Source organism: Lagopus muta, chromosome 1 (assembly GCF_023343835.1).
Source record: "Lagopus muta isolate bLagMut1 chromosome 1, bLagMut1 primary, whole genome shotgun sequence".
NCBI lineage: Eukaryota > Metazoa > Chordata > Aves > Galliformes > Phasianidae > Lagopus > Lagopus muta.
In genome coordinates this window covers 87,154,910-87,169,487 of record NC_064433.1, presented here as the reverse complement: position 1 = coordinate 87,169,487, position 14,578 = coordinate 87,154,910, and the positions used below count along the sequence as shown (strand labels likewise).

At 38.1% G+C, this 14,578-nt stretch overlaps 1 protein-coding gene across 20 annotated transcripts in view; it reads right to left on the bottom strand.

The window, feature by feature from the left end:
* Positions 1-14,578, bottom strand: part of BBX (BBX high mobility group box domain containing) — a 140,080-nt gene that overhangs the window by 23,757 nt on the left and 101,745 nt on the right. For 17 of the 20 annotated variants that reach the window (XM_048965861.1, XM_048965852.1, XM_048965823.1 and 14 more), the window contains 3 exons: positions 13,078-13,990; positions 12,067-12,205; positions 9,530-9,678 (listed from right to left, as the gene is read on the bottom strand). In XM_048965861.1, coding sequence (XP_048821818.1) covers positions 9,530-9,678; positions 12,067-12,205; positions 13,078-13,990 — 1,201 coding nt within the window. Of the gene's footprint in view, positions 1-8,380; positions 9,073-9,529; positions 9,679-12,066; positions 12,206-13,077; positions 13,991-14,578 lie in introns of those variants that run through there. The other 3 variants (XM_048965924.1, XM_048965916.1, XM_048965879.1) reach the window with 3 other exon arrangements.

Below are 14,578 nucleotides of genomic sequence, written 5' to 3'. Positions count from 1 at the left end.
CATTGTAGAGTGCAAGCTGCAGCACACCAGAACACAAGTCTAACACAACAGAAAAGAAACTGGCATAGCTCCAACTCAAGTCTTACACATAAGGAAAAAAAAAACCCCACCAATATCAATGAAGAGAAAAAGTGAGGATTTAAAAGATGCGACTCACTGCCCTCATTTTGCTCGTTTTTATCAACTCTCAGTACTTCTGTACTTGCCACCAGAGATTGGAACTTCCTTGTTAATCCTGATTTTGATGCTGCAGTATAATAGTATGCAATCAGAGCAAAACCAGCTAAGGTGGTATCAAGAACACTGATGAACATCTTTACCTCATCTCTTTTCTAATGCCATACTGAACAAGAATAAGACAAGACAGAGCTCCCTTTGAGAAGTGCTAGTGCCAAAACCGCACTCAAACCACAAAGGCAGGTCTACAATAAGAACACTCTATTCAAGAGCCCACTCAACAGCTACTGTTCTCACTCAAAACTGAAGACATATTCATCATCTGCCTTTGTGACCATAAAATGACAAAGCAACTCAGCACACCACAGAAACTGTGTCAGTAAGGCACCAGGTAGATCAAAAATGATTTCTTCAACATCTGGTAACAGCAGTTGTAGCAGTTCTCAAGCTGTCAAAGATGAAGGCAGTGTGACCCCTGCTGACAGCAACACTTATAGGTGTCTCCTCTCCAGCTATCAGAATATCCAAGTCTCTCCTTCCTCCAGCAAAATTAACTTCATAAAAACCATAACATATACATACTTGTGACTCACCAGAAGTACAAAATAACCAAAATAACTAAGCCCTCGTTTATTTTTTAACTCAAATAAAACACACAGGGATTCCCAGCTTGATGCTTCTGAACGTGGGATAGTTCTTGGATTCAAAGAGTTTAGGGTCACACTGCCAAGGAATTCATGAAACTGTGATGTATGATGTACATCAAGATCATACTGAGACTGCATTAGGACTGCTGATAACTGTTCCTCACTGTGCAGTTATGGTAGCCAAGACCCCAAATTTTCACCACTTTAACTCAGAAAATACAATTCCCCTTGAACATTTGTGTGTGTATATATATATATATATATATATATATATATATATATATATATATATATCAATGTCTTTCCTTTGATGATTTCCATGTGGGCTGTGTAAGACTGGTAGGTTCAAGCTTCTCATGCCTTTCTTCAGTCTTGGGATGAACTTAGCAAACTGGCCCTGCTCCAGCAAATGCATAGACACGTCCTTAATGTTTAGACACTATGATACTATTCACATTCTCAATTTCCTGGGGCATGCCGCTGTTGTACTGGAATAAGGCCAGGGTATTCAACACTTGTCAAGCTTTAATCTTTGATCATAGTGCATACTTCATTTTATACCAAAACAGGCTGGTTTCTTTTAATCAAATAGGTTTTTGTGTAAACACTTCATGTTCTATCTACAGATATTTTTTTACTTTATCTTGTATTAAACGCTTCTATTTCTTTTCCTATAGGATAATTTTAATACTGCTTTTTAATGTTAGATCTTAATCTTACTTAAACTAATTTATCTCTGTGGTCTATTAATAATTAAGACACAAAAATTTGACTGGCACCCAGTGATAACGTGTGGTGATATCTTTCTCACTCTGATGCGGAAGCATGATAGTTACTTTTTATGAGCAACTCCCACAACATGTTTGTTATGCAAATCCCATGAAAAAAACATAAGTAATTTAAAAATGTTTGCATTGCTGGATGCAGAAGAGCTGGCACAGCCTATAAGAGAAAACAGTGCAAGTGCACCACAGAGGATACAAAACACAGCATCAGGAAAGGAGAGCAAATGACACCACTAAGCCTTAGGGAAAGGGATCAAGCATAAAGATCCTGGAGAAGCTGTCATTTTATTATCTTAAAATGGGATACACGTGGAGTGGGAAAAAAAAAATAAATGGAAGAAATTAATAGAGTCTTATAAATGAGTGACCACAGAGGCCCTGCTACACTACCGGGATGACATGGGAGGGAACTCTACTCCAAGATCTGGATATCATGGAGTAGGGGGAAAAAAAAGATTAAATAAAAACACAACACAGGCCTTGGAAAACAGACTTAGTTATAATTGTGTACACTCAGTACACATAAAAATGATCCTAGAAGTTATGAGGTGTAGGTAAGTAGGATCAGAATGCTGTAGCAAGAAAAAGACTTTGGAGATCTACTAGCAGGATAGAGGACTGAGGAAGTCCCAAGCAGAATTTAAACTGTAGATGTTATCTTCAACCTAAGGGGAAACAGGAAGCTGTTAAGACTTCTGCAGAGGGAGGGTTGGTTCAGGGTTGGCAGAAGTATTTCTGAGAACTGGTGCAGAAACCAGCTTTCAAGCTCTGACCAGCTGCAGTCTGCAGAGCTCTAGACAGATGGAAATCAGAGAGAAAGGAGCAAACAACATGAATAAATGGTCTGACCAAGTGCAAACAATCTGGTCTCTTATGTAGAAAGGGATGGAGATAAGGGAAACCAAAGGACTAGAGAGCTATGAGCAGTGGAAGACAAAAATAGTTCAGGGCCAAATACAGAACTGCCCATGCTTTGCCAGCTCTGCTGCATAGAGTGTAGAACAGGGAAATTGCAATTGGAGATACCAAATAGCAGCAAAACAGTATCATACTGGAATATTGTAATGTGATCAACTGGAGCCAGGAGCTAGTGGAATCAAAACAGACAGGGTCATAAGGGATCAAAGCAATCAAATACCAGAGAGCTGAGTAGCCTCTGCCTAGAAGCATTACCCAAGACTGAATTCAGAGAGCATATGGCTCTAAACCTTAACTAAGTAATTCACTACCAGTACCTTTGTCCGGAACATTAAGCTTCTTCTTTTTGTGCTTATATTTGCTGACAATTTTGGGGAAAAAGTTCTTTCTCTTAGACTGGACTGAACCTACAGACAACATTAATAATACATACTTTTAATTAGCAGTTTAAAAAAAAAAAAATGATAACATTACAGTATCTATTATAAAACCTCTAATTCCACTAATGCAGGACACCATTTCATAGGGAAGCACAATAGAGAAAGTCTCCATTATGACTCCTGGAGGCTTTTTGTGGGCTTCAGTAGGCTGTACTTCAACTCATCAGCTTTTAATGCTTAAGGGTCCCAAAGCATTGTGAAGAATGACCACTTGAAACTTTGCCATACCATAAAACAAAAGTTTTGTTTGTTTGAAGACATGCTCCCTTTTGGATGTATACTGGCGTGGAGGTAACTTTCTTCACAGCAGCCCATACCGTGCTGTTTTAAATTGGTGACCAAAACTGTGTTGCTAACACTCCACTGTTTCAGTCGTTATTGAACACAGTGCTTGCATCTAGGCCTTGTGTTTTCAAACTCCCCACTAAGGAGGCTGGAAGTGAACAAGAGGGAGGTTGATAGAGGACACAGACATGATAGTTGACCCTAACAAACCAAAAAGATGTTTCATACCATGTTTCATCACACTAAACAGTACAACCGGGGACAGGTTTCCAAAGTAGCTGTTACTTAGGAACTAGCTAGGCATGGGTTTGTTGGTGGTGAGTGACTATTTTTGCATTATTTCCTCCCTTTTTTTCCTTTCTTCCTTCCTCCTCCCTCCAGTCACTCAAATTGTCTTTATCTGGACCCATACATTTTTCTTTCCCACTTTTGCACTTCCGATTCTGTACTCCATCCCACTCTTGGGGAAGTGAATGAGTGACTGCACAGTAACTTCCTTACCAGACAGAGCCAATCCACCATAAGATGCAAGAGTTAGGTTTGCTTTTTTGGAGACCAGAAATAAGTTCATAGTAAAAGGCAGAAGCAAAAGCTCCCAGGGGAGAAAAGTGAGAGTGTGTTTGGCAACTGTTATTGTCCCCACTTTGATAGTACTCTTTACTAGAAATAGTCCAAAGGCACTCTAAGTGACAGTAACCAACAAAGCATACCACTAGCACAGGTGAAAAGGAAGCCATCCTTTGACACACTAATGGGGTAAACTGCAGTACAGCAGCAAAGGTATAACAGATCAAAGAATAGATAGATCATCTCTACACACTGCAAAGCTGTTTTTATGGAGTTCTCGGAAACAAACTACACATATTGCCAAAGGTAAGCAAGTCTTCAGGCTAGTTAAAACAGAGCTGTCTAAACAGAAAGGAGATGAGCTGCAGATGAAAAGACAGCTGATATCCTACCAAGAGGGCATCCAACTGTTGTGTGGCAGGATCTGTATTCTACTTGTCACAAGCACTGACCTCCACTTCTTCTCCTTACAAGAAACCAGACATGCATTGCCTACTGATAAGAAACTGCAACTACGTCATGATGTGCAAGCAAGATAAATACATGTTATGCATCTGAGTTTTTGATCACTACCTATCTCTGTACATCAGGAATGAAGAAGGAAAATGTGTAGCACTTGCAAGAAGGATCGAGATTTAGGAGAACAACATTCACAGAAATCAGGTTCCATTTCAAAAATGCTGAAAAAATAGAAAGGTAAATTCCAGACAGAAACAGGTATAGAAATACTAGGATTTTTTATACTTTGGCTTTGTGGATAACAACAGCCTTTAAAAACAAAACCAAACCAAAAAACGTAATCAAAAACAATAAAGCTACTACAGAAATCAAAATTTGGGAAAAGATAAATAATATCATGAAATACCCAGACATCAAAGAACAAACCAAAGCAAAAAGTATTCCAGGCACCATCTTAGACAGCATTGGCTTGAATTTTAATAGCTCTATTAGAAGACATAGAGAGAATGCTAGAGGGCTTGGTAGAATAGGCTGTATTCACTCAAACTTATTCGACTCTTTCTGTGAATTCTGTAATAGGTTCCTGAGTATCACAGAGTTGAATGAGCAATATACTGCCAGAGCAGCAAAAATGCAAAATAAGGCACACAAAAAATCTCAGCGAGGTTAAGGTAAAGTGTAAGTGAAAAAAATGGTCTTTTCTGAAGGCTGACGTCTAACACTTCATTCAAACAGAGACAAATCCTTCTGACAGTTCGTTCCACCAGATATGCAAGAGAGGACTCGCAGGACATTTCTGTTACTACAGTTGCGTTTCTTTGGTTTGTTTTTTATTTTTGCAGGTGTTTGGTACTGGCAACACTTTACACAGTATCACATTAGTCTCCACTTCTATAGCTCAGCCTGCACTCTCACAAACTGTTTAAAATCAATCCCATAGATTGTCAGCAACTGAGGAGCACAAATGAGATTAAAAACTCTCCAGAAAACAACAGCCATTTCATGAAGAAGGAAAACTGTCTTTAATTTCTTCTGTGCTATCCAAGAAACATTTCTGATAAGCTTACACCTGCAACATGAAGGGCATTTTGCAACACATGACACTTGCACATGGCATTCTGTTCCCACATAGAAAACTCAAAACATTGATCTCATTGGGATGAAAAGAGAAGACATCTTCTTGTAAAGAAATTTCCAATATCCTACCCTTTTTGCCTTTTTCTTTGAAATAATGTCTACAGTTACTTCCACATTTACATGTACAAATTGTCTAGCAATTGCTTAACAGACTGTTCAATTCTTTGAAAACTGCCACATTCAATCCTTTCCTTAGATTAAGAAACGAATCAATGAACTGCCAAATGCAGACCTCAGCTGGAGAGACAAAGAGACCCTCCTGCTGAGGTCCTTGCCTCACCCTATGAGACCACTGGGTTGGTGCAACTCCCACATTCTCCACAGCTCCTAGAAGAACTGAGCTCACCAAATATTAACCTCTGCATTTCGAAATCTCTCAGGACAACAACATCGTATTTTTGTGACCTTTGAAATTTTACAGCATGTCATCTCCAGACATCCTAATGCTCAAAACTGAGTCTCCAAAATCCCAAGCTAAGGCTGAAAGGAATGCCACAGAGAAGTTATTTTAAGTTGATGCTTTATTTCTAGTCCTAGAGTCCATAAAAAAAAAAAAAGCAGAAAATTCCTTTCATAAATAACAGTATAATATGCTTTCCTCTACTTGCCTTCCCGAAACAAGAGCTTTAGTGAAGTGCTTAGTGTGTAAGTGAGCATTTATTCACAGAGCACGACAGAAATAATGACTATGCCTGCTGCTCATTTTTGCAAATAACTGTATTAGTGACTCACTGTAGACTGATGGCTTCTGTGCGGTGGGATGTTTTGGCACATATGCCATTGGAAAGGAGAAAAATAAAATCAGTCACAGATCCAGTGAATGTTGGAGCAGGCCATCTGTACAAATTCAGCATGGCTGTATTTTTCAGCCATTTTGTTACATTACTACAGTAGGTGCACAACCCTGGTACCAAACAATCGGAGTGGGATTTGCAGAAAGGTCGTGGCTTATTCAGTTCTACTCCCACTGAAGATTCCTGCTAACATGCTGGGAGCAGAATTTGGACAAATTAGAAACTTCTGGGGAAAAGAAAAACCTCTTTCATTTAAGAAAATTCAGCACTCACTTTACACATGGAATTAAAACAGTTACGTCACAGGGTTCTGTAGTGTTTTTATATCGAAAGAGCTACCTGAAGTGAGGACTGGGCACAAGATAGTGGAAGAGTTCAGTGGACACTGATCTACTGATTTTCTGCTTTAGAGCAAAAAAAAGTCCCGACAATCCTGTTTGGGTCAGGCAACAAACCAGGCTTATCTCCTTATTTAGCTTTCTGTAACTATAGTTTAATCACATTTGACAGAAAATCAAATGTGGCACCCTTGTCAGGCAGGGTAGAATATGTTTTTTTGTTTTGCTTTAAGGCATAGAAACCTAGTTATGAAACAAACGTCCCACCTCCAAACCAAAAAAAAATCCTCTATTTTTATTTTCCATACATCCTGTGGAAGTTTCAGCATGCATCACTCTGATCTACTTTCCATATTTAGTAAGCACTAATCCAAAGTCTGTAGAAAATACACTTATCTGAAGACTGAAAACGCATGGGAAGTTTATCATTCTGCCAATGCTCATTCAGGAAAAGCTGGGCTCAATTTTAAAGAGCATTTGCTAAACCTACCCCTAATGATCAGTATGTATTGTTGGAAAAGTACATACATAGGAGGCCTCACTCATATATGTTCACTGCATTTGTAATGGATGCCTCTTTTAAAGACCTTACACCAAAAACAACTCCAAGAAAGCATAAGCAGCAGAGACAACTCCACACAAGAGGACAAGACAGAGAACAGCAAAGTTAAGGTCTCCTGTGTCCCTACACAAAGTTACCCCCATAGAGTTGTATGCCTCTTAACAGTTCATGCTCATCACACTGAAAAAAAAAAAAAAAAAAGCCACTTCTGCTTTTGCTGAATTCTAATGGTATAAACACGGTAATTCAAAAAAACTCAGAACCATTCCAAAGCAGTCTCCATCATTTTGCACAACATGTTTGCTTCCCATGCTTCCCTTTAGCAGAAGCCTAGTATGTAGACCTGTATGCATAACACCATTGGAGGCCAGAATTCTCTAGGTGTCTTTGGACTCAGAGTTTGTAAGCAAGCCAACAGCGTGTTTAGGTTGAACAGTCTGTCAGAAGAAACAAATTAATTTGGGAATTCAGCTTAATGGGTTTTCGGCACAGCTGGAACCATTTCCCTATAGATCTAGTAAGTTCAATGCAGTTTTGTTCAGGTTGCTTCAAATACACAGCTTGCATGCCAATTTTAAGAATTCTAAAAAATCTGGAAGAAAACAAATTAAAAATCAACCCATTACCATGGAATGCCTATAATTTTAGCAATTTTTATTTTTCTTTTCCAAAAGAGAAAAAAAAAAAAAGATATGTTGGGAAGTTTTTCAATTAGCTTTTGGGAACTGAGCCTCACTCTCCAGGGAGCTGGAATGACTGATGCCAGCTGCCAGCTCTCTCAGCTAGCTGTTGTGAATTCAGCATTCACTGAAATTGGGTACAGATAGTGATATCTCAGTCTGGATTTATTTCAGGGCTGTGGTTATACGTTCACTGCATAAGCACTGGTGTCACCATCAGATATTCCTGCCCCTGGCGCTGCTTGTTGCAACCCCACAGCTCAGTTGGTGGAAAAGTTCACATGACTGCTGGCCATCTGCTTCAGCACAGAGTCAGCTGGTTTAGCTTTACGAACCCTTATTGCCAGCTACAGGCAAATGCTCCACAGCCTCTTCCTTAGGGCTGTGCCAAAGCTACTTGTATCAGGATTGTGACCTGCTTGCAGTTATGCTTCTGACCTTCCTTTGAGACATGGCTAAAATCTTCCTAAGCTTTGTAATAGTGATGCAAACAAGGATAAAAACCAGCTTGCTCTTAGGAACCGAGCAAAAAAGCAAAATTCCAGTTCTAGGTTACCTGGCTGGAATGACACTGTATCATGCAATTAAAAAAAAACAACCAAACCTCTTCACCTGTTTTGTTTGTTTGTTTGTTTTTTTAAGGACATACAGACACCTGAAGAGGTAAATACTATAACAAGAAATCCAAGCAGCTGCTATTACAGCTTCAATTTACAGATCATCTTGTTCTCAAAAGATGTTGCTTAACAGACCATTGTATTAAAAAAATAATAATAAATCATTCGTGCATATTAAAGAAGTTCTGTCAAATATATCCCATAAAAAAAAAAAGTCAGAACTCAGTTGGTACTAGCACAAGTCTAAATCTGCAAAAGTCTGACTGTTCCATATCTAATTATATATATACAAAAGTCAATACAAAAACTGACGTGCTAGAAAAGAACAGCTGCTCAATCTTGCATATTCTAATGTAATTATTTTTGAAGCATTCAAAAAGCAAAGACCTAATCCAGGGTTGCCTGGCTAAAATACACATACTGGATTTGAAAGTCAGCCAGTTTATGATACTATCATAGTAGCAGAGCATGATTTTGTGATGCCAGAGTAAAAAAAGCATCTTCTGTAACATATATTCACTTCTCTACTACCTCTGTTACAGGTTGTCTGTAAATAAAACAGCCAGATGTGTCATGAGTTTTTCTTCCTTTATAACCCCAAGCAATGGAGCTGAGCAAAGGCAAAGCATTTTTATCAGAACAAACTGACAGTGGAGAGTTAGGATCCTGAGGGGAAAAAAAAAAAATCACATTTCATTCAGACACTTCTGGTATCCTACGTTTTGATTTATAGAGCCTAAAAGCACTCTTAAATGCAAAACTGCTTAGAATTATTCTCTGAAAAACTTCAAAATAGCTTTTTGATATTCTGCCATTTTCTCCCTATTTTCCCCCGAGAAAACCTGACAAATCCACTTTTCTAACAAATATTCCCATTTTTGTTAAATTTGTTTGCTATGAGGAAATTATTTTGTGTACAAGCTCCAACAAGCTCTACTCAGCATGGAAATCAGAAGTTAAGACTACAGCATAGAATTTAATCCAGGTGAGAACCTAGTAGCTTCATTGCTAGAAAAATGTTTTGACTACACACTTTCCACATGTATAACAGTAAGGTAAGAAGACATACATTTCTGAGCTTGTCAAAGCGTTGTTATTAAGAATGTAGTGCACACTAATTTACCTTTGTTGGATTTTGGTTGTTCAGATGAGCCGCTTCCAACCTTTCTCTTTTTCCTTGGAACAGATGAATTTTTCCTGTCAAAGGTAATAGGACTGTATTGAGGGAGGCTGTTGAATTTCTTTTCAAATTCTTCTTCCAACTTTGCTAAGCTAAAGGGGAAACAAAACCAATCAAATTAAATGTAACCGCATTTCTAGAGAAAAGATGTATTATGAATACAAGTGCATACACACATATACATGTACATATATTGAGAAGGAAAAGATGCAGACATACTGTAAACAAACTATAATATATTAATCCAACTTTGGGATATGTACATACAATCCAGCTTCTGCAGTTGTAATTAAGTACAAAGTAAGTTTTAATAGATGCAAATAATGTAAAAATAAAAATCAGTGTCATGCCGGTGACATTTAGCTGCACAGATTTGTAAATTAGATTTGTCTGTTCTATGAGGGGAAGGAAAAAAGGCAAAACCAATAGATAAACAATCTGGACAATTTCACATAAAGAAGTCACATCACGCTGGAATGGAAAAAACAATTCAAACTAGAGCAAAAATGTCACACTATCTGAAAAAAAAAAAGGCAAGTGATCCAATCTTTTGGGGAAATAAAAAGTAATTATAGAATGTTGTACTTCAGGATTACAATTAGCCTTGTATTCCTTCTGGGGGATTATATTTCCTCTCTTCTTATTTTATTTGTTGGGAGATGAGAAATACAATTAGCTCATAGCTTCAGGAACCCTACATAGCTATTTGCTATGGAAAACTAAAACTCAGTAGATGTTGGCATGACTGCGAGTCTGTGATTCTGTGACTGTTGGAAGAGATGGCCATCAGACTCCATACACTTGGAAGTGCCACAGTAAACATTAATTCTTTTTGTTTTTCTTGAAACATGATGTAAATTCAGTTGCATTCTGAAACCTTTGGTACACAAAATGATTCTCTGTTTGACCTCTACTCAGCTGTACACAGACGAAGCACACCTGGCATGCATCGCCAGGGCAAACATAGGCAGCTACCAATGGAGAAGAAGCTAAGAGGACACAGAAAAGTAAGGGGAGAAAGGAGCAACTCCAATGGCAGCAAGAAAACCCAACAGACAGATGCCCTAATGCTGAAAGGTGATGAAGGGAGCAAAAAGGTTTAAGAAGGGTGAGTAAAAGTAAGAACAGCTCTTTGAGTAGACAGAAGATCAGGCAGAGTAAGGAACAAGGACAACCAATACCTTCTTCAGCACTTTGGCTCCACAAATTCTGCCTTTACAGAGCTCATATTCATTAATGGCATGGCTAAATCAGGAACCAACATCTGTAAATATGCATTTTTCCCACCCAGCCAGATAACTATGGTAGAACAGTATCTGTCAAATGAATTGGTACACAGTTTTCATAACAACCTTGAATAAGTTATTTGAAACTACTTTTTTTTTTTTTTTTTGGCTAGGAAATCCACTTGGTTTTCATGCCATAACATGACTTAAAAGTTTCCCAATTTTTTTATTTAAAATCTGGACAATTACAAAGTTTATATGCACTGCACTAGAAATACAAGGTGTACCACTAGTTTTGCTCCAAACAAGAGAACGCTTGGAGACTTTCACCAATTTAATATCTTTGCTGCACAGTGAGCTGCATATGTGAGCTGCATATGTGAGCTATATTTCCTATAGAACAGGTTATAAAAAGGGCATAAAAAAGGCTGGCACAAAAGAAACACATTATAGTTTTAAGCATGAAGCATGGAAAATCTACTCCTTTTTAAATTCATTTTCACCCTTTGAATTCAGATAATTGGAAGTCTTCAAGAATATGCAAGTTAGTATGAAGGGCCAAACAGATTTTACAGCTATGCCTGCAGTTAAATAAGTCTGTTAGTACTCTTACAAAAATTATTATTCAAATAGTAGAAGATTAATTCTATGCAGCTGTACTAAATTTCAATGCATTTGAAATCATTAATTATTCTTCTGGTATACTTAATTCCTTTACTGTATATACATCTTGCCTCTATGGAGGCAAAATGGTGTATCTATCATAATTATTTACAAATATTAGAATGGTACTTAGTTTTCTTCCATCAGCAATTTCAAGTGGGCAAAGAAATCTCTTTTTTTCTAGTCTAATTCTGTTTTCGCTGCTTGAACACCTACTCAAATCTTCAAATATTGTTTGTAAAGTGCTTTGAAAATATCATGAACCCTCTTCATCTCCTGAGCAGGTAAATATTGTATTTTGTTGTTTTTTTCTTAAGCAAGTGAGCAAATAATGTCATTCAAATTTGTTTACATTTGTGCAAACCAGGAAAGATCTCAGAGAAATTACTTTGGGATATATATAACCAGCAGGAATCTAGAGTATAACTCAACCAAAGAGGTTGGCAATTTTCAAGAATTCTATCTCATCCTGATTATGTAGTTTAAAATGTTTGAGTGTTAGATATTCACTGACTGCTATGGGGAAGACTCACTCTTAAGGTATCAGGCTGACCTTGTTAAAACTCTGAACAGTGTAAAACTGCAACTTACCCAAAAACAAATTCTTCCTTTGGCTTAGGCCTTTTCAGTTTTTTGTTCCCACTTGTCCCACTTTGGGAAAAAGCCCAGTTTTCTTCATTCCAGCATCCTTCATGATCTGAGGAGTTGCCTTTTCCTGAGCTTCTTTTTCCTGGGATGAAGGCAGAAAATTGTTTCTCATCTTAGAAAAATGTGCTAAGGTGAGCTCAGAAGAAATTTGCATATCCATTCATCAATGCAATTTATGATGTCCGACCTTTCTCAAGGAGCTGCAAAACAATCCTTCTTCCCCTGCCCGAACAAGATAATCAACTTGTTGGCGACTTTTTTTTTCCCCCTCCTTTACATATATACTACCTTCAGAATCAGGATCCTCTGAGGTATGAAGGAAGACAAAGAAATGAGTAGATTTACAGTAACAAACTTACCCAAATTACAAGCACCTTTTTTCATTTCCACTTTGAATAATTACCCATTTAAATCTACTATTTCGAAAAACATATTTCAGTATATCTCAAGAAAATTTCTGGAAGCTTTCAGTCTCAAATGTATCCTTTTCAAGGCACAGTTTTCTTGTTCACCACCTACAGCAAAACTAACAACCAAAGGGAAAGCACAACATTTCTGCCTTTTGTAGGATGGGCAACTGTGCTCAGAGCCACAGCTTCAAGAGACATTTACACGGAAGGCAATTGGTCAGGGTTGTATGTAACACAGATCCTACAGACTACTATCAGCAGGCTGATGAATCAACTGGACAAGCCTTCAGTCAAAAAGCTAAATCTCAGATCACAAAAGACAAAACCAAAGAAGCACAGATAAATAGGAATGCAGACTGCAGGACTCAAGATGATCTGCCATGGACCATGAAGCCCCCAAGCCCCAGTATTTCAGGCAATCAGACACAGAAACCCCATCACACACTTCTTAAACACCAGTTTAACATAAACCGTTGCTCTTCCTCCCATACCACAGCAGACTTGTGTGGTTCATGCTGTAAATGAAGCAGTTAAAACCACCCACCTCTGTCCACGTTAGCACGCAGAGACGTAAGCATGCCCTCTGACACCAGAGTTTTATAAAGAGCACCTTTGCAAGATCTCTCTGATTTCCTGGAGCCACAGGTTTCTATTTTTTTAACACAGTCACTGTCCTCTGTTTTGACCTGTTCTGGTAAGCTCTGGGGCACCACCTCCTCTGTTGGGGTCAGTGGTTCCACTTTAATGCTATCAGAAGCCTCACAGGGTACTTCCTTGTTGGCTGTAATACTAAGGAAATCAGGAGGCTTCGATTCTTTGGTGGTCTCCATGGGTTTCTCCTTTGATGTCTTCTTCTCTTTAGATTTCACTTTTTTCTTTGGTGATTTTGTATCCAACATGCTTCCCTTCACATTTGAGGATGGGCGGGCTTTTTTGCGTGGAGTTTCTTCAAGTCTCTCAGCACCCCAATCTCCTTTTGCAACAGCTTCAATTGTATACATTACACTCTCAATGTCCGACTCGGAGGACTGCCTCTTTTTACAAGGCTTTTTAGGGGTGGATTTTTCATTCGTGTGCCGGTCCAACTTATTTTTCTTCTTCTTCTTCTTCAACTTTTCTGGCTTGCCTAGCCCAAGGATACTCATTTCAGCTAATGAAAGCTCTGGAGAACGGCACACGTAATCCTTTGTGTTATCATTTCTCTCAAAAGGATTGCTATCCTTTAGAAGACTAGTAAAATCACTGCATTTTACAGTTTCTAATTCCTCAGCTTTTGTCTCATCCCAGTTTTTCAATGTCTCTGATTGTTCCATTTTTCTTGTACAGGAGTCTTTTATTGTTGTCTTCTCCAGTTCTTCCACTTCCATTTCAGGAACTTCCCTTGTCACATCTTCTGATACTTCCACTTTTATTTTCCCAGGTTCTTTCACTTTTACCCCTTCTGAAGCAAGGCACATCTAAAGCAAGTTAAAAATAGTTACTATGAAATAAACATCAACTGTTAACATTACTTACCTGTATTATCAGGAGTGCTACACAGGAAATCTCTCTAGGATCCTAATTTATGAAAGCAAACTATGCTGAAGAACAATACTGAAAAAATGCCGAAGTTCTAATGAAGCAGATGAAATAAGACTAGTGGATTCTATTGCTGTAAAAGACAATAACAACAACAACAAAAAACCCTACAAAAACATAATACTCTAAGTTGTGTTTCCATCCTTCAAGTGCCTTTTACATATCCTGGAAAGACACTGCTAGACTGATTTTTCAGAACATCTCAAGTGCAATGGAACAATACAGTATCTCACTGTCACCACAGTCAAGCTGTATGGAATCTCAAATCCATACCCCTCGCAGTTTCCAAATATCTCCATAAACAATTCTCTGCTCCACTTTCCAAATGGCCTCCAAAAGTGAATAAAAAATTTGACCAAATCTCAGCAATCATTTTCCTTTATTTCGAAGAGAAAAATGATTTGGAAGATACTATAAAAGCCTTCCAAATTTTTATTCTAATGCCACAGCCCTATTCTGCAAAGAAC